This window comes from Pimephales promelas, chromosome 2 (genome assembly GCF_988280905.1).
Source record: "Pimephales promelas chromosome 2, fPimPro1.hap1.1, whole genome shotgun sequence".
Classification (NCBI taxonomy): Eukaryota; Metazoa; Chordata; class Actinopteri; order Cypriniformes; family Leuciscidae; genus Pimephales; species Pimephales promelas.
Window position 1 is genome coordinate 18,078,118 of NC_142770.1, and position 19,827 is coordinate 18,097,944.

Consider the following 19,827-nt stretch of genomic DNA (forward strand, 5'->3'; position numbering starts at 1 on the left):
ATGCTTTCTTGACTTGGCTGCTCGTATTTCCTTCTTCAACGTTTGTTTATGGAAACAGCAATTATTTAGCGACTTGTATGCTAAAAAAAACTCTTGTGCTTTTAACCTTTTGAAACTGCATGTGTGTATTTTTTACGTACAGCACTTTTGGTCAACCAAGGTTGCTTTCAAATGTGCTTCGTAAATAAATGGCAAATGAACATGGGAATTGAACTGTAACTGTGAACAGGTGGAGGAGTTTCTGATGCAATCTGTTGCAGTGGAGATGAGCCGCACCATGGCGATACTCACTGAGGGGGGAGGTGGAGAAACCGGCTAAGGAGCTGGTCATGAAGAAGTCTGCGATCTGCCGTAGAGCGAGCAGTCCTGCTGGGTTATTCCCCTTGTTCATCTGTTCCTGGATCATTCCCTCCAGTTCATCTTTAAATGCCTGAAAGAGAAAGCAAGCATGAGATTAGAGATACCTCACACACAGTAATGAGAGATGAAAACACAGCTTTAATCCTCTCACGCTCCAACACGCTTTAACCTTCACATACAGTTTTTACCACTTGTACCGCAACACCTAGTTAAGTATATTAACCTAGAGGCCTACTCCACTCAATCAGGAGGAGATATGATGTTCTCTACAGACAAAAACAGTGAAAACCGGAGTATATTTTGGTTACGATGTTCATTTTTAATATACCGCCATACCGATGTATTTAATTACACAACGTTCGGAATGAACGTTACGCTGCACCGCCGACACTGTTTTAGACGGACTATTTACAATGTTGCACTTCTAAGCAGCGACGGTGAGGCGAGGGTAAATCAAACAGCAGTGCTCTGGTTTTACGTTACAGGGAAAGTGGATGCTGCAGAACTATGGCGTTATTTTCTTGTCAAATGTCGAGAGCGCACTATTGTAGCGCGAGAGTAAATTAATTTAATAAATCTCGTGTGCTCTCAGATACAGGCTGCTCTTGTAAGAATAGGTCTATTTTCTCTGGGCTCGCTCAGAGAATCCTGAACTTAAAACATGTTCAGTGCAATCAGGAATCTCTCCTCTTCCCCAGCTAACAATCTTAGGTTATAAGAATGTTTCATAACGTTTCCATTTAGTTATAAAAACGTCATTCAAAACGTCCAGTTTTTTAGACGTTGTATTAACGTTCTTGCTTGGTTATAAGAATGTTATTAGAACGTTAAGAAATAACAATTTTAGGTTATACTGGGTGCTATTCTATTCTACAATTTTAACTAATGACAATAAAATAGACCATCCTAAGTCAATTTATTGCAGTAATTCCTCTCTCAACCAATAGAAAATGCTTTGAACAACTGATTATGCATGGAAAAAAAAAAGTCAAACCAGAAAACCGGCTTAATTCTGAAAACAAAAAACTTGATATCAATGTTTGGTCAAACCGCCCAGCACCAGATGAAAGTAAAATCTCTTGTAGTAAGATTTGTCTTAAATAATTTGGTTATCCAAGTCCATTGAAACCTTGAAAACGTATTTTCAATGTTTAAAGGAGGAAATCCCCTACCACTTTGCATCATGTGTGTTTTGCTTTCTTTTTTTTTTATTAATTTATAGTGCTGTCAAACGATTAAAATATTTAATCGCGATTAATCGCATTAATGTCGTAGTTAACTCACGATTAATCGCACATTTTTATCTATTCTAAATGTCTTTTGATTTCTTTTTGTTACATTATTTTTTCTCATTTTAATGCTCTTATCAACATGGAAAAGTGGATCGGCTTGTTTAGTGCAAATGTTTTTTTTTTTATTATTATTATTGAAAATAATATTGGAATAGTGTTCAATTTCACACTAACATATATAAATAATCTCTCACACAATGTAACACTGTCCATCAATAAAAGGGTGAAAGAAATACTGACGAGGTCCTTTATTGACGAGGGGCGGAGAATTTGCGTCATCTCTCTGTGTGTGTGTGTGTGTGTGTGTGTGTGTGTGTTTGCTTGCTTGGCCATCATCAAGTGGTGTTTCAGACTGGACGTGCTGTGATGATAGCTCAGTTCACAACGACAAAACACACAGATCACTTTGGTCTTGTCAATGGGACAATTTGGCAACTTTTTAAAAGTAAACTTTCCATTCAGAATCTTAGGGCATCCGTTTAGGCGTCTCGCACTCGTCATCCAATCAAAACTATTTGGCCGGCTCGCAAGCCGAAACGAGTGTGTGCGGCACAAAACGTCCACAAAACGACGTTTTGTTGCTTCTTCGACCAAAGCGCAAGCAGATCTAGCTAGACCGGAAACAAAACAACAGGCACGCCGCACACACTCGTTTGGGCTTGCAAGCCGGCTTTGAGTGGATGACGAGCGCGAGACGCCGAAATGGATCAGGACGCATGCCGCGTCCTGTTGCAAAAGCATGTGAAAAAACTACAAAGTTTGCTAGGACAAAAAGACCGTTAATCGCGTGATAAAAAAAAAATAACGCCGTTAAAATCGGTTTGCGTTAACGCTGTTAATAACGCGTTAAACTGATAGCCCTATTAATTTATGAAGCCACTTTAAATTTTGTCATTACATATTGTTATATTTAAATGCTATCCTATATTGGGGAAGCAATTCGACCTACCCACCACATATCCGTAACATGCCCACTCTGCAAAACTAGTAGTTTTGGGGGATCCACCCCCCCCCCCCCCCGCCCCCCTGAGAAAGATCCTAGCGGAAACACTGATTCATAACTGTTTTTAAAAGCAGTGATAAAGCTCTTCTGTAAAATGTCTTGTCATTCTGCACACCTGTTCAGATCAAAGAGTTCAGACTGAAGAATGAATCGCAGACATTGATAGAGTGCTCACATGCTGCGGGTAATAACAGAGGAGATTCACTGACACAACACTTCAGTTATGATGACTTCATTCTTACTGAACAAGTGCACAAAGACTTGTCTTATTACCAGGTGTGAGTAAGTGTCTGGATGTGAGCTGATGCATGCACAGTATGCAAGGCTGTCACACTGATGCGTCCTAAGCAGGCAGAATACATGCAAACACTATGCAAAAACATGTATGCATAAACCAGAACAAGAAAGGTAAACAAGTTGCCTGATGGATTTTGCACACAAAATGGTGAGCAGTGGTTAAAAACCAGCTGTTTTAAGCTAGGTTTATGCAAATTACATGTACTGGGATAAATAATGGCTTTTTAAAGTTGTGCTTATACAGTAATAATAAGCACCAATCAATCACTAGATTTGCCAAAGTTTAGGGTCATTGACATCAAATCTTTGAGAGACACTCAGAGTTTAGTTAATGGTTAACTAGATATCTACGAGGAGAAATGTCCTGCTTTGTGCTTGTGTGTAAACTAATCAGTACTTATTACTAATCTAGGGTGGAAAACTACAGAGGAATCAAATTACATTGGCCTTTAGGTTTGTTTGGTTTTTTGAACGAGAGCGAGAGCCTAATCCATCAAGCATATACCGAGAAAACAAAGGGAAAGAAAGAAGCCACAAACGCATGCCCTTAATACACACATAACAGCCCCAAACTATGGTTATGGGTTTGTTAATTTTTAACTCTTAAAGGTGTGGTCATGAATCCAAAATCCAGTCTTTTTAATAGCAATCTATGACATTGGGAAAATCACGTTAAGGTGAAAAATTTCACAGATTTCGCAACACATTCAGGTGGGTAATGCGAATTTGCAGTGTTTAAGAAGAAAGATTCGTGGTTTGAATGTGACTTGTGTAATATATTGACAAAAGACACTGGATGTTTCTTGCTTGGAAAGTTTTGCAGAAATGTGGCTAATGTAGCACTTTAAGTATGAGCAATAGTAATAGTGATGCTTGTCTACTACACTAAATAGGTGCGAATAAGCACACAAGCAATCTGGGATCAGTTTTGCTGTGTGCAGTTCAGCGAACTACTTCAGAGGTGAACAGCATGATGAAAGATTGAGGATAGTTCACTTTTAAAAACTTTTGCTGATAATTTGCATGTCATCCAAGATATCCACGTCTGTCTTTCTTCAGTCGAAAAGAAATTAAGGTTTTTGATGAAAAAATTCCAGGATTTTCTCCATATAATGGACTTCAATGGGAACCAAACGGTTCAAGGTCCAAATGAGAGTTTCAGTGCAGCTTCAAAGGGCTTTAAACGACACCAGACGATGAATAAGGGTCCTATTTAGGACCCTTCGAGTCATGACTCGAAAAAAGATTTGTTCATTTTGATGACCGAGTTTGAACGGGAGAGTCACGAGCGCGCATCACAGAACAGAGCAAGGCGAGCATTTGAGCTTATAAAACTTAAACTTTTTTTATTTATTTTTTAAATGAGCGATCGTTTCGCTTGATAAGACCCTTATTCATCGTCTGGTGTCGTTTAAAGCCAATACCTTGAACTGTTTGGTTCCCATTGAAGTCCATTATATGGAGAAAATCCTGGAATGTTTTCATCAAAAACCTTAATTTCTTTTCGACTGAAGAAAGAAAGACGTGGACATCTTGGATGACATGGGGGTGAGTAAATCATCAGCAAAAGATTTTTTTTTTAAAAAAGTGAACTACTCCTTTAACTGTGGGAATCAAACATGTCTCCAAAACAAGCCATGCATGCTTGTAGGGTTATGCCATCACACAAACATGAGCTGTTATGCCCACACTTGTCATTAGATCAAAGCGGTGAAGATATAACTTCATAACACAAAACACAGTTGCTACATTAACATCAAACCACAAAACTGTATCCGTCATGGTGGAAGATGGCCGCGATGCGACATTGTAATGTGGGTCAGAGTGAGTTTTGATACGAATTTGTTTTAGTAACCCATTTACCTAACGCTATGAGCACATGGGCGGCTCTTCAAGCGTAACAGTCCGAGTCAAAACTACGTACTAAGTACAAAGGTGAGATGGAGATATCCTGGGCTTTAATTCCCTGTGCCAGTATTAAATTGTGCTTGGACGCCCGGGACAAGGTATGAACGATCCCGCCTGCCTCTCAGCATGAAATCCTCTCAAACGTGATTGTCCTGACCAAACCAAACCACAGCGCTCTTGGAAAACAATACGACTCTGGGAATGGCATGCTTTAATGCTGAAAATGGAAACAAGGGGGGAGTGGGGGAACTAAAAATAACCCAAGGGAGGAAATTCAAGACAAATTCAATTTTGCCATAACAGTTTAATATCATTAACATGTTGTTTAACCGCCTAAGCAAATATCCGTCGGATCAAACCACTACTTTGCCTCAGTTTCCAGGATGGCTTGCGTTCACATTGAGATGTCTTCATTTGTTTTGGTTGCGAGAGCGAGCGCAGATGAGGTCTAAGCATAGCAAACTCCGCCCTGCCTATAATAGTCCGACCTTAAACACAGTCTACGGACAGACGTGTAATTTAAGCAGCTCTCTTCCACACGCACACACGTGCAAACCCTGACGCTACAGAGAGAGATGAAAGAGGTGCTTGTTGAATCGTCTCTGATAGCGCAGACGTAAACACACAGTCCTGTGTGCCGATACACCTGCTGCCTACCCGGCCTGGCTCCTCTCTCCACACAGAGTGAAGGATGAGTGAGAATAGTATATAGCGCGTCTCAGAAACACGTGCTCGGACAGCTGCTGCTAATAAAGCCCAGCAGGCCATGGCGTAATTAACCGTGCTGTCACACTGCCTCTTGTTTATCACAATTACAGAGATCGCAATGACAGAAAGAATGCATTTCACTTTCAAACACTGACGTTAAAGCGCTCGACCTTGCTTCAAATTCAGGTCAAAGGAAAGTGCAGAAGTTTAGACTGATCCTTTTCCACCACAAAAACCCTTAACATTTAAATTTAGCATTTGTCATTTTATAATTAAAACTTAAACATTTATTTTTAAAAATGGTTATATTTTTTACAAAGTGAGGTACGAGTTGGTCGATGGCTTGTAGGGCCCTATAATTTCCGCAATCGCAATCTAGTGTTAACGTGGAATTTTATATATTTGGAATGAAATTCTGTTTTTGTGTGGGAGAAGAACGTATGTGTGGTGAAAATGCAGATCGGGAGAAGCAAATCTGGGCGACGCAACCATTCCGGTCATTTCAGCTCCAATGACGGCATCAAAACAATCAAAGCATGGCGAAACTTACTCGACGGTAAGCCCTCGGTACCGAGCAGGGGTGCGCTTCCCGTACACCGACGTATTTCACTGTTTCACTATCATAGTACGATGCATCGTTGGAAAAATCAACTAGCTACTAGTCACGACTGTTTCCCGAAACCCATTGTCGCAAAGTATCGTTCAACCACGTTGGTTTCGCATGTGGCGGAGTAATAACTACTTTAAATGAAACTGTTTGAGATCCAATTAACGCTAGATTTGTTTTATATAAATTACAGACATGACATCTGAGGACTATTTCTAATTATTCTTAGTTATTTTGCTTTATAACCAAACTCAATATTTGGCTCGTTCTTACATAGTAGAGCACTTTCGCACATGCGCACTCTTCAAACACGGTACTTTAAATCTTTTGAAAAACTAAAAGACGTAAATTACATTTGTATGTTTTCTAAATAAAAGGCACCGGTTGTACTGAATGTCAGCTTGCTTATTTTGCTCAAGATAAGGATTTATTACGTCCAAATGTGATGAAATATAGAAACGATGCCTCTAACCACAGGTCGAGAGCTGTCGTTCAAACCACACCACTTTGCGATGCTGTTTGCGAATGTTCGTTGGAACGATGGTTTCGGGAAACACCGACTCGTTGAACTATACTGATAACGACAGAACTTGCGACCATAGTTGGCTAACAATGTAACGAACAAGGTAACGAAGCTTTCAGGAAACGCACCCCAGAGCAGTTTGCACGCGACTTTAATGAAGTGTTTCCCACACATAGACTAATTTGTGGATGTGTGCTAAAAAAAAAAAAATCGTTATTAATTTGTTGTGCCATTTAAAACACGCAGCGTATTCTTTTGGTTGCATTTCCTTTCTCCTTCTCTCTCTCTCTCTCACTCACATCTCACACACACACACACACAAAATCATCTCCATGCACGTCTATCTATGTTGCACCGGACTGGACAAAAGTGCACGAGAGAGACCAAATGTGTCCGAGAGCGCGCACCAATTGGCACTAAGGGGCCTAAAGTGTGCCAAGAAAACATCCCCCACACCATTACACCACCACCACCAGCCTGCACAGTGATAACAAGGCATGATGGATCCATATTCTCACAGAGCATGCCTTTTATTTAAACTTATATAAACTAGTATAATCTATTTTACTGGACAGTTTAAAGCTCATAACCATATTTTGTTGTTACTTGAAGAGTGCAGTGCTATGTTGCATCATGCAGAAAATGTCTGTTACCTCAATCATTTTAAGGTCATTCCTATTTTATTTGTGTACATTTTAATCATTTACATTAAAATAAAACTCTTTTTACAGCTAAAATAACAGTGAAAAGGTAAAAAAAAAAAAACGAATTTCCTAAAATTTAAACGAAAAAAAAAAAAAAACGGAATTGGGAAAATTTTATAGGGCCCTGGGCATGTGACAGATGTCGTCCATACAGCTTAACTTGTGTTGAACCCAGAACATTCCTTTAAACAGTGTGTGTTTACTGAAATGCCTGCAGGAGTGTAATCTGCGCAGTATGTTCACTGTAATCTCTGCAGCGTGCGTTAACTGTAATCTTGTGTGTGTTCGCTATAATCTCTCTACTGTAGGTCAGAGGTGCAGGGCTGTGCTTCGCTGGCTGGCTTGTGTTTATATGTGAGAGGTGGATGTCGGTGGTGTGTGTGTAATAGGGTGTGGTCTTCCAGATGGGTTTTACGCTGCAGCTGTGGCTTTGTGTGTACAACTGAGCTGTAACTCAAAACATCACACCAAACGCACAATTAACCTGCTGACAAACCCACTCATCCGATAAAAAATAAACCATAAATCTTTCATTGTGAACAGAGAGGCTGTGTAAGGTGCAAGCGGCCGGGTTCAAAACTAACTTTGGAAGTTCATGCCAAGCTTTGAATGTAAACTTCACGGTAACATGGCGTTTATTCAAAACCACATGGCTCGACACAACCTGTAAAATCTATAAGTAAACACTTTCACATTAAAAGCACATTCTTGCCGATTAAATCAGTGGAAAACATCCCTGTACAGTACAAACAAAAGTGTTGTTTCGGTGTGCACTGTTTTTACTTTAAAAACAGTTCACTCTAAAAACAATTCACACTGAAACGGCTAGTAAATTTCACAAATAGTTACAAAAAAATGATGAGTAACCCAAAGAATTAAATATGAATTTACCTGATAGTATTTTCTTGTTAAAAAGTCCAAGTCGAGCAAGACTATTGACCAATAATGTATGGGCCATTAAATAATTGGTTCACCCAATTGATTCGCTCAAAACGCGGATTTATTCAGAAACGAAACACGGCTGTGTGTTGCTGGGAGACGTGCGTTGTCACCGATCGATTTGTGCAGTACCGGTTCAAGTCGAACAAACCTATTTACTTAATTCCTGAATGAATTATCTGTTTGAACGATTTAAATGAATGACTGACTGACTAATTTTGACATCAGCTCAAATGAATAGCACCGTTTTCGTTTCGTTTTCGTTTGCCATTTGACGTTTCTCGTATGTAAACAGAAGATGCAGGTCTTATCAATTGGGCAACGTGGTGGTCGCACCAGTGCGACATGTCGCCCATTTGGTCGCAGTCTGGAGCGCTACTTGCATAAAGGCTCTTTTATCCTTCAACCTCGTAGAAGCCAACATTACGCTAGATTTTAATGCAGAGGGTGCCGGTCGGATTACTCGCTAAACCATCATGCGTCTCTGTTATCGAGCATCCTTACACCTTCACCGGAAATACCGCCGTGCATAGAGCCCATTAGCGCCACAGCGCCGTAGTGGTCAAATCACGATATTGCACGCCCTTACATTAGGTCACGTGAGATCAAACGACTACTCGACAACAAAGATATTTGTCGACAATTTTTTTATTGTCGACGTTGTATCGTTTCAGCCCTAACCGACAGTGGGGGGGGGGGGTGCCGCGGTGGGCAAGTGATGTAACCGGTGTTGCGGCTGAACACTGGTAACACTATCGCAACAAACCTAATTTCCATATTAATACAAATAAATGAATAAAAACCTAAATGGTTGACCTTAAAAAATTAACCATCTGTCGTTTATTGGCCAGATGAAGCATAAAAGTTTGTGTAATAAATGTTGAATCAAATATAATATTTCCTTCTAACGCTGATTTTTGAAATGCCTATTTGATGCGTTTCTCATCTAACACAATAATGACTTTAAGCTGTCTTTTGGGGGTAATTTCTCAGCCAAATTCAAAAACACATTTTTTTAACAGTGAGTGTTTGTGTTTCCTTACTGGACTCTGTAGTATCTGTGTGACTCTTTTCTTCTGCTCCATCATGTTGAAGTCTTGTCGCAGGTCAGGTGACATGTTGCGTGCACGCAGGTATTCGGGGTCATTTTCATTGATGCGGTCGAAGTAACCCTCCCGTTTCCCCGCGCTCGGGGGCGGAGGGGTTGTCACCACCCCCGGTCTCGACTCGCCACTCATCTCTACTGTATTGTCCTGCAGTTTTCACCTGGAAAGAGAGAAAAACGTATTATTGGACACCCCTATTAAACGCAAAGTACATCTTCCACTCACTGAATGAAAAAAACCTGCAAGAGGAAGCCTGTGCGCTTCATTTGACAGGCAAAACAGTCTCGATCAGTGATGCTGTGGGAGCAAACCTAACACGCACATACATCCACCGATCAATACAATCATAAAAACAGGCAACCGCACATAAGCTGAACTCACTTGCTGAGAGTATCACTATTCACAATGGACCTTGTTCTTTGTTCACCCTCAACAAAAAGAAGAGTGGCTGTCCCGCCAACAGCGAAGGGTGGCGTCAGGTCAACCAACAGGAGGGCAGCGCTATCCTATTACACTATCAGGTTTAGTTAGGCCTGATTTTTTGCTCTTTCTCACACACACACACACAGTTGTCCCAGCCATTTGGATCTCCCTCTAGTTTGAGTAAAGCTGAGTATTAAAAATGAATTTCTCCGGATGGCACACTGCCGTTCAAAAGTTTGGGGTTGGTATGACACTTTTATTCAGCAAGGATGCATTAAACTAATCAAGTAAAGTAATCAAATAAATGCTGTGCTTTTGAACTTCCTATTTATCAAAGAAGCCTGCAAAAAATATATATCACGGTTTCCACACAAAAAATGAAGCAGCACAATGAGCACATATGTTGTCGTTTTTCTCCAATTGATATGATTTGAGCATCAAATCATCAGATCAGAATGATTTCTGAAGGATCATGTGACTGAAAACAGGGGTAATGATGCTGAAAATTCAACTTTGCGTCTCAGGGAATAAATTACAGTTTAAAATCCATCATTTTAAATTGCAATATTGCTGTTTTTGTTTTCAAATAAATGCAGCCTTGATGAATTGAATATAAGAGACTTCTTTCAAAAACAATACAAATTACGGACCTGGCGACCCAAAACTTTGTATTTAAGGACATGATTTGATCATTTTATGGTCCAACTGGTGAGAAAAGCATGTTTGATTGATTAGAAAAGTAACAGCACACCTCTCCTGAAGCACCATTCATGTCTGTGAAATAAAAATGTGATGAGTTAAAGTGGTAGTTTAACTCTGCTAATGGCAAGCAAAGACCACTGAAATCAGACATTCAGCTGGGACTGTTTTCAAATCACTTTGCTGTTGCGCCAGACTGTGTGTGTCAGGCATTTTCCCAGGCCACAGTAAAAAGCTTTCACCTGTACTTCTCTGTTTTCACACTCACTCCCGTCTCCGCTTCATCCTGCAGGGGCGGGTGGGCTTCTTTACTCTGCTGTACGTTGCTAAGCTGCTCTTTCAGGTCAAATGGCACTTGGAAAGATGGTTTAGATTAGAGACATACAACTCTGCCAGAAACACACACACACACACACACACACACGGTGGGCTGAATAGAAGACCTAGCCAACAGGAAGCAATACTTCACCACATTTTTAGGCATGTGCTCTACTGCACGCATGCAAAATTATACCATCAAATATCCCGATTAACCGGATTAAGAGTTGCATTCTAGGATATAAAAGTCAAATAAACACACACAAACATAAACAAATACAACCTCTACAATAGATCTGAGCAGTTCTGACTAACAGGAAGAGAGGAGCTTAAGTTTATTATGCTGTCAAGACAACAAGCCAATATGTGCACACAAAGCTCATGCGTTTCAACTTATGATGCAATAATCGAACCTAGCGAGGCCTGGCTGCTGCGGTCGTGTGCTGACAGATGACGACAACTCTGACACACCCACCCACAAACAGAAATACAACACGAAGGCAGCCAAGCCTGAAAGGCAGAGCTACAAACCGCTCTAAACAATGACAACAACAGCAGGTGGGTGGATCTCACCTGACAAGACCCCAAAAATATAACTTCGGTTCACTCATAACTTCATGTCATTTAAAAAAAAGGGAAAAAAAAGTAATTGTTCAATAAAAAAGAAAAATTATTTTCGTATAAGTTTTATAGTTTAGAACGAATTCTCAACTGGTTTGACTATGGGACCCACATTTACGCATTAAGCCACTATTGTAGGCGCGCCTCTCCATTTGTGTGTGCAATACAAGCACAGTTCAACATCTGACAAGACAGGAAAGTTCGTTTTAATGAGGTGAGACTTTTTATTTAGTAACAAGTTACGGAAATGGCATTAGAATTAAAGCGATAGTTCAAATTGAAATTAATTTTTGGTATGTTTTATCTTACCTCAAGGGCATCCAAGATGTAGGTGTCTTTGTTTCCGCAGTATTTTCAATTTTGATATTTTTAGGTCAAACCGTTCTTGTCTGTCAGTCATATAATGGAGGTCTATGGTCACCACCTCAAAGAGCAGCACAGAGAAGTCCAAATTAAACATGATTCAATGACTCCATTAATGATTTAATGGACTTCTCTGTGCATGCTCTTTGAGGTGGTGACCATAGACCTCCATTAAGCTCTTTGCTTAAATGCGACAATGACATACTCGTAAATGTAAGTACACATTGATGGCCTAAGACACGAAACGAGCGGTTTGTGGGTGAAAACCAAAAAAACCAAAAAACTTCCCTTGATATGTTGATACTGTTCGTTTTCTCACACAAACCGCTCGTTTCGTGTCTTAGGCCATCAATGCGCACTTACATTTACGAGTATGTCATTGTCGCATTTAAGCAAAGAGCTTAATGGAGGTCTATGGTCACCACCTCAAAGAGCATGCACAGAGAAGTCCAAATTAAACATGATTTAATGACTCGTAAATGTAAGTACACATTGATGGCCTAAGACACGAAACGAGCGGTTTGTTTGAGAAAAAGAAAAAAAAAACATTCCTTGATACATTGATACTGTTCGTTTTCTCGCACAAACCGCTGGTTTTGTATCTTAGGCCATCAATGTGTCCTTACATTTACGAGTCATTAAATCATGTTTAATTTGGACTTCTCTGTGCATGCTCTTTGAGGTGGTGACCATAGACCTCCATTATATGACTGTCAGACAAGAACGGTTTGACCTAAAAATATCAAAATTGAAAATACTGTGGAAACAAAGACACCTACATCTTGGATGCCCTTGAGGTAAGATAAAACAGACCGGAAATTAATTTCAAAGTGAACTATCCCTTTAATGACAATGACATATAGCCTGACAACATCTCATCTGACTGCAGAAACTGGATCAGGACAACGCGTTTTTCTCAGGCACTCTTTGCTTAAATGCATCTGACAGAAGAATCAACAGCTTTTTCAGGCTTTCAGAAAATAAATAAATAAATAAATGCAGCTTTGGTGAGCATTAGACATGCTACTTTTGTGCCATGTCTAATTTATCTAACCATTAACTATCCAACCATTTAAAACTTTCCACCATCTGTTAAAAAACTGCATAATGGAATTATAATCTGCTAAATATGAATCTGAATCTACTGGGACGGGCGGCAGATGTCCTGTACATGAAATTATATAACCATGCCTGTCAATCTCAGCTTATCGACTGCTTTAATGCAAAGCAGTGTTGATTTGTAACATGTTGCTGATTGCTACAAACTCTCATCATGGGTGTCCGAGGAAAGTAAAAAAGTGTGGGAAATGGGAAGGACCCTCAATCCTCACTTATAACAGCTGTTCGGCAGGCAATAATGAACTGCTGTGCTGGATTTCTCACACATGCATCCAGATCAGTGCTGTAATAACAGAACAGACACTAGTAATACAATAGCCACAGAAGACAATAAAATACACTACAGGGACACCAGCAGTACGAGTCACAAGATTCACAGTGTGCACTACAGTCAATGCCTCATTGTGTTACTGCTTTCTCTCACACAGCTTAAATTCAGTTTGACATGAGTCCCATTTCAGACAGCAGTCGCCCTCATATGAACCATTACAATCACTACTTACCATTCACAGCGGGAGCGACTGACCCAAGGACTGTATGTGAACCTTTTAACATACACATGTCGTGACATTTATACATTTTTTTTCCGTTTTAAACGCCCTAAAGTGCCTTTAATGGAACTGTAGGCTACGATATGCGTGTTTCCTCCCACACCCACCCATCATCGTCGGTATGCCTTACTATTTCTCTCTTATCTTTAGCAGATCTATAAATAGCGAGAGATTTTCAGACTCGGATTTCAGGCGTTGCGGGGTCTCGCGCTCAGAATAGCGGACCGCGAGGGGGTGTGTGCGTGCTCGCGCAGAAATAACGACAAAGCAAGCTTTAAAAAAAAAAGCACAAAATTATGAAAAAATTATATGATAAGATGCAAAAACACTGTTTTAATGTAAACAAAATAGTGATGGTTGACGAATAAGACCTTTAAATCGTTTTTTGCCGCTGTTGTGATTTCAGGCGGCGATATTTGTAGTTTACTCAATCGTTCAAATTGCCTTTAAACGATAATGCAGGGTTAGATAGTAACCCTGAAAAGAAAACGGAATGGTTTTCCAGAACTTGTGCCGTTAAACTCACCTGTTTGATCCTCACAGAGTGAAAGTCCAGTGAGCGCTCGAGCGCATCTCTTTCATTCCCAGATTACCTCGGAGGATTAAACACGACAAAAACAGTCCAAAAACTCCACAAACAGTCCGCAATTCCACTCAGTAAAGCGCACAAAGCAACCCTCACACTCCTCTTCCCTCGTAAATAGGGGATTTTCGGCTGTAGTGTGTATGTGCGTGTTTGTACGTGGGAGTCTGTTTGAGAGGATCTGCTTCAGGAGAGAGAGAGAAACTGAAGTGGTCATGTGACCTACTAATCCGGCCCCTTCACAGAGCGCACAAATCCAATCGGCCAATCAGAACGTAGGATATCTACTGTGCCCCGCCCACTCGTGTCCAAACTAGAAGAATTAAAGGTCAGTGTTTACGATACTGAGTGTGCGCGCGCGCGTGTGTGTGTGAGAGAGAAAGATATGAAATTACAGTGACACAAATCCACACTATAACCGAATTATCCTCATAGCTCGCCTCACACACAAGAAATCTACACATAGATGTGAACAGGACACTGTTAAAGTATTAGAGTCTTTCATTGGCAGCTGGAACACATCTTGCAGGTTTTATCGTCAAAACAAAACATTAGCATTGAACAACAAAGTTTGATTCAATCAATGTTTTGGGTTCAATAGGAGTTCATCAGTATCAACTCGACAGCATCAATCATTTTGACTCTTCATCACATTAGTCTATAAAACCAGTCACAAAAAAGAAGAGAGAGACGCAGCTTATATTTATGTTAAAGCACTTGTATTAATTCTTTCAAACAAAAGTATGTATTATTAATCACTGTCTGGCCATCTGGGATTTCGTAATGGAGATAAAGGTTAGGATTGTGATTTCAACACACTGTGAGAGTGTATACAAGTACAATTTGTTGTTTGTTTTAGGCATCTGATAATGTTTTGGACTTGGAAACAGTGACGTGTGACGTCAGAATGATCAGATTGGCCAGTGAAAGCAGTAATGAAACAAAATTATTCAACTATTTTCCCACGACTTGCCGTCCAGAGGGTTGGAGACGCTTTATAACACATACTGATATTGATGACTTGCATACTCTTCTAGTCGGAGTGTGTGTCAGTGTTTAAGTTCATAGATAAACATGAGGTCAAGGTAAGCATGGGCCAGTTCGCATCTGTAGATGCCGAAACAACATTCTGGGGATAAGCACCAGGTTACTGTTTCCTCTGTCCTGTCAAACAAAGGGTACTGCAGGTTACTGTTTCCTCTGTCCTGTCAAACAAAGGGTACTGCATATGTAAAGAGAGGCATAAAAACTCAGCTCAAGAGAAGACAGACACCAATATCGCAACCATAAATCTTGTTTTCCTGTCAACGTAAACAGATAAACATAACTCACACACATCTTATCTCAGAAGGCATCAGGGAAGTGAGGATCATTCCTACTTTATGACTGTTGTGACACAGACAGCAACAATAGAGTATAACAGACACCAATGCAAACCAGAATATCAGAGATAACTGTGGGTGTGATCTGTAAACTTGCACAGGAAGCGTCCAGTACACCATAGTAATTACACAAAATATCCTAGCAACACCTTAGCAACGTGCCACTTAAGAAAATGTAACACTTTACAATGCTTCATTTGTTACCAGTGATTTACTGTGTTCGTTACCATGAACTAATAATGAACAATACTTCTAGAGCATTTATTCATCTTAGTCAGAGGTAATTTTAACATTCATGAATATATATTTGTAACTGTGTGATCTAACATGAACAAACAATGAACAGATTATATTATACTAATATATTAACTAAGCCCATCATGATGAGGAGTTTTGTTCTGATGATTGACATTCAAATAATTGCAATTAAAAATTTTGTTTTGTTTTTGTCACTTTATATAATAAAACTTATAATTAAAATATGCCAATGATTGACTTAAATGCTGTGAAAATGAAGAATGTTTGTTAGTGCTGTTAAATCAATTAAATCACATCTAACTATAAAAGTTTATGTATATGCGTATATACTGTACATATATATGAAGAGTTCAGATGCAAAAGCCTCTAAATGCCATTTGAAATTTTCTTCTAGAATGATAATTTTTATCAAGCTTATATATTTAAGTTCAGTAATTTCACTTAAATGGCAATGATAATTACCTATTAATTGTTATTTAAGTGAAATTACTGAACTTAAATATACAAGTTTGATAAAAATCATCATTAAAGAAGAAAATTTCAAATGGCAATTAGAGGCTTTTGCATCTGAACTCTTCATATATATATATATATATATATATATATATATATATATAAATAATGGGTAACACTTTATTTGAAGGGGAGCGCATAAGACTGACATGACACTGTCATAAACATGACATAACACCTGTCATGAACATGAAGGAGTCTTTATGAATGTTTATGACTTTTGTCATTAAGTGTCATTCGGTAAATTATGACACTTCTAATGCAAAGTTGACATTGTTTAAAATGTCTTGATTATGACAACTTGACATTAACACAGACCGAAATGTCTTTGTTATGACAACTTGACATTAACCAAGAAATCATAACCTGTCACAAATATGTCATAACAGGTCTAATTATCAAACTTAAAGAAGTTATTTAGCTTTGCGTTAACATTACATTACCCTGTCATGTGTGGTTGGTTTTGACTTTGGCCGTCATGACACCATAACTCTGTCATGAATATTTTACTTGTCCTCAAATGAAGTGGACACATTGTACTAGTTATAAAGATGTCATTAAGGGTTATTATTACACTGTGAAATACTATCAAAAAACAGTGTCATTAATATTTCCCCTTACCTCAAGTAAAGTGGAACACGTTGGACTAGTTATAAAGATGTCAGGTTGACAGGTTATGATTTCTTGGTTAATGTCAAGTTGTCTTAATCAAGACATTTTTGTCTGTGTTAATGTCAAGTTGTCATAACAAAGACAATTTAAACAATGTCAACTTTGCATTAAAAGTGTCATAATTTACCGAATGACACTTAATGATAACAGTCATAAACATTCATAAAGACTCCTTCATGTTCATGACAGGTGTTATGTCATGTTTATGACAGTGTCATGTCAGTCTTATGCACACCCCTTCAAATAAAGTGTTACCAAATAATGTAAGTGTGTGTATGTACAGTACAATATATGTGTGTGTTAGATGTGATTCATCTATAGACAGCGCTAATTAATTAGTCATGAATAATAACTATACTAACTATAAATATAAAATACAGATTGTTTGGATGGAACAACATGATACTGCACAATTATCTCAAATAACAGCGATTAAATCGAATAACCACACTGTAAAAAAATATTGTTGGTTTAACTTAAAGTAAGTAACCTGGTTGCCTGGTAAAATTTTAAGTTGACTGAACTGGAAAAAGTGAGTTAATACAATGAAGGAGATTGATTTAATCATCAAAAACTCAAAATAATAAGTTATCTGAACTAAATAAATTATTTAAGTTGATTTGACAAAAGAAAAAATGTGATAACAAATCTTGAAAATCAGACAATTAATCAATAACTGTGACAGGCCTAACACTAAAAAAGATGCTTTTAAAAATATATGAGTCATGTAAGCGAATGCATTCACTAATGTTAACAAATGAGACCTTATTGTAAAGTGTTACCGAAAAAGTAAAAATCGAGTGCATTTTAATGACAGCACTTGGATATGATCATTGATCAATGGCAAAGTGAAGCGATAACTAACTTTCAGCAATGACAGAGACAGACTATAAATACATGGTTTCCATGTGCCAGTTCACCAAAGTCCAGTGGGAGGACAGTCAATCAGATTGACAGCCAGAGGACAGACAGGAATTCAAAAGAGAGAGTCGGCAAAACCGAGCGGACAATCTTTGTCTCGTGGTTTGGCCTGCAAATAAAGTCTCACTTTTATGGAGTTTGCCCTGATATCACTCCCTTTCCCACAATTCTCTCTGCCTACTATTTGACTAGAGTAATACCAACAGAACAGGTGCGATTGTGTGTGCGTACTTCCCAGTGTCCTAACGCAAACAAATGCCATTCACTGTTTACTCTCTCTGATGGCGCATGTGTGTGCGGTACGGTCATCTCGTTCTGTCCCGTGTTTCCGCCCGTATCTCGCTGTACGAGGCCTGACTGCATTACTTGATGCAACCGCAGTCACCGCAGACCGACCCTACCCTCTAATAACAGGCATCCGGGCCTTGCACATGGTTCGTACAATTGGTTTGAACCCCTGTTTGAGTTCAGTGTGAAACCTATTGTTTGCACTGATAAAAACTGTAAAATATTGACTTTACAACACACAGACACATTGTAGTGATATCAAATCAGGCCATCGTTCCTCATGTTCCGTCAAAGCGCGGGGCTTTATGTGTGATATCTCAGAGAAGGGCAGAATCATTGTGGCCAGAGGCTAATATTTAACCCACCCTGACTTTTTGAACAACGGAGACAGTGTCCTGTATGTGGAACAACTCTTCCACACACACACACACACACACACACACACTGATATTTAAATGACTCTCTTACTGAACCTGCACATAAACCTGGAACCGGGACAAATTCATTAAACTGGTGATCTCAAGCATTTCAGAAGATCATGAAGACACACATAAACATACGGTTTAATGAGGGACAGAAATGAATTCATTAGGTAAACTAGTTCTGGAGTTGGTAGTGAAGCTATGGGTAAATGCAAACTAGATAAAGACATTAAAGGAAATAGGCTCATTTTACCACTCCCCCAGAGTTAAACTGTTGGGTTTTACCGTTTTTCAATCCATTCCGCCAATTTTCTGATATTTAGAAGAATATCAGTAAGCAGATAGTTTCTGGTCTCATTGACTTTCATAGTATATTTTTTTCCTACTATGGAAGTCAATGAAACTGTCTGGTTACTGATATTCTTCTAAATATGAGAAAATCGGCTGAAAATTACCCTCAAAAAGTAACAATTTAACTAAAACTTCACATACACACTCTGGGGACATCGAAGACGGAAATTTCCGTTAAAAGGGTGGTTTCGCATCTTGTGAAGAGGGCATTATCCCACCCCCTTTAATGCCGCGGAAGTGTTGTCTCCTAAATGACGAAAATATCCGTCAATGGCGGCGGAAGAGTTAATAGTTCGACTTTGTTAGCTTCTGTATGTGAACTTAAAATATGTCTGAAAATATTTACGTCCTTAACGCCACTGGTACTTGGATGGTTGTATTAGTATTCTGGCAAATCAGTATCAAATTCTTGTGCTTGTCAGTCAGTCAGCCAGACAGTAAAGTTCATGGCTGATGTACGAGCGTGTGCCAAGATCCGCCTGTAGCGCCGCGGCTCCTGGAGGACAGCATCACCTGATAGCCTTCAACAAATTCCCCAAGTGTAGTAAGCGTAATAACACAGGGCAGCAGACCAGAAAACATGCACACAGATAAACAGACTCTTTGTATGTTGTCATATTTTGGATTCTAAAACAGATAACCGTTAATAGTAGCCATGGGAATGCGCAAATAGTAAACAAGCTAAATGCGCAACCATGTCAACTTAACTATAGGCTTAGAAATTAAAATGTGGGCTGGATAAGTGACATTGTCTTCATATTTAATTTTATCATCATAATCTGACCTGGTCAGGGAGTAAAAGGTAAAATTTCCTGCTTGGTGCACCAACTTTTACAAAAACAGCGGATGCAGCTTGACGAATACTGTAGTTTTCACTCAGTAGTGACCTCTCTATG

General features: G+C 39.2%; 1 protein-coding gene across 6 annotated transcripts in view; it reads right to left on the reverse strand.

Annotated features, from left to right (window-relative positions):
• add3a (adducin 3 (gamma) a) overlaps positions 1–19,827 on the reverse strand; it is a 111,318-nt gene that overhangs the window by 25,368 nt on the left and 66,123 nt on the right. For 2 of the 6 annotated variants that reach the window (XM_039694645.2, XM_039694640.2), the window contains exons 1-3: positions 14,068–14,320; positions 9,385–9,607; positions 292–430 (exon numbers count right to left, since the gene is read on the reverse strand). In XM_039694645.2, the coding sequence (XP_039550579.2) occupies positions 292–430; positions 9,385–9,579 (334 nt within the window). In that variant the 5' untranslated portion in view covers positions 9,580–9,607; positions 14,068–14,320. Of the gene's footprint in view, positions 1–291; positions 431–9,384; positions 9,608–14,067; positions 14,321–19,827 lie in introns of those variants that run through there. The other 4 variants (XM_039694646.2, XM_039694644.2, XM_039694641.2 and 1 more) reach the window with 2 other exon arrangements.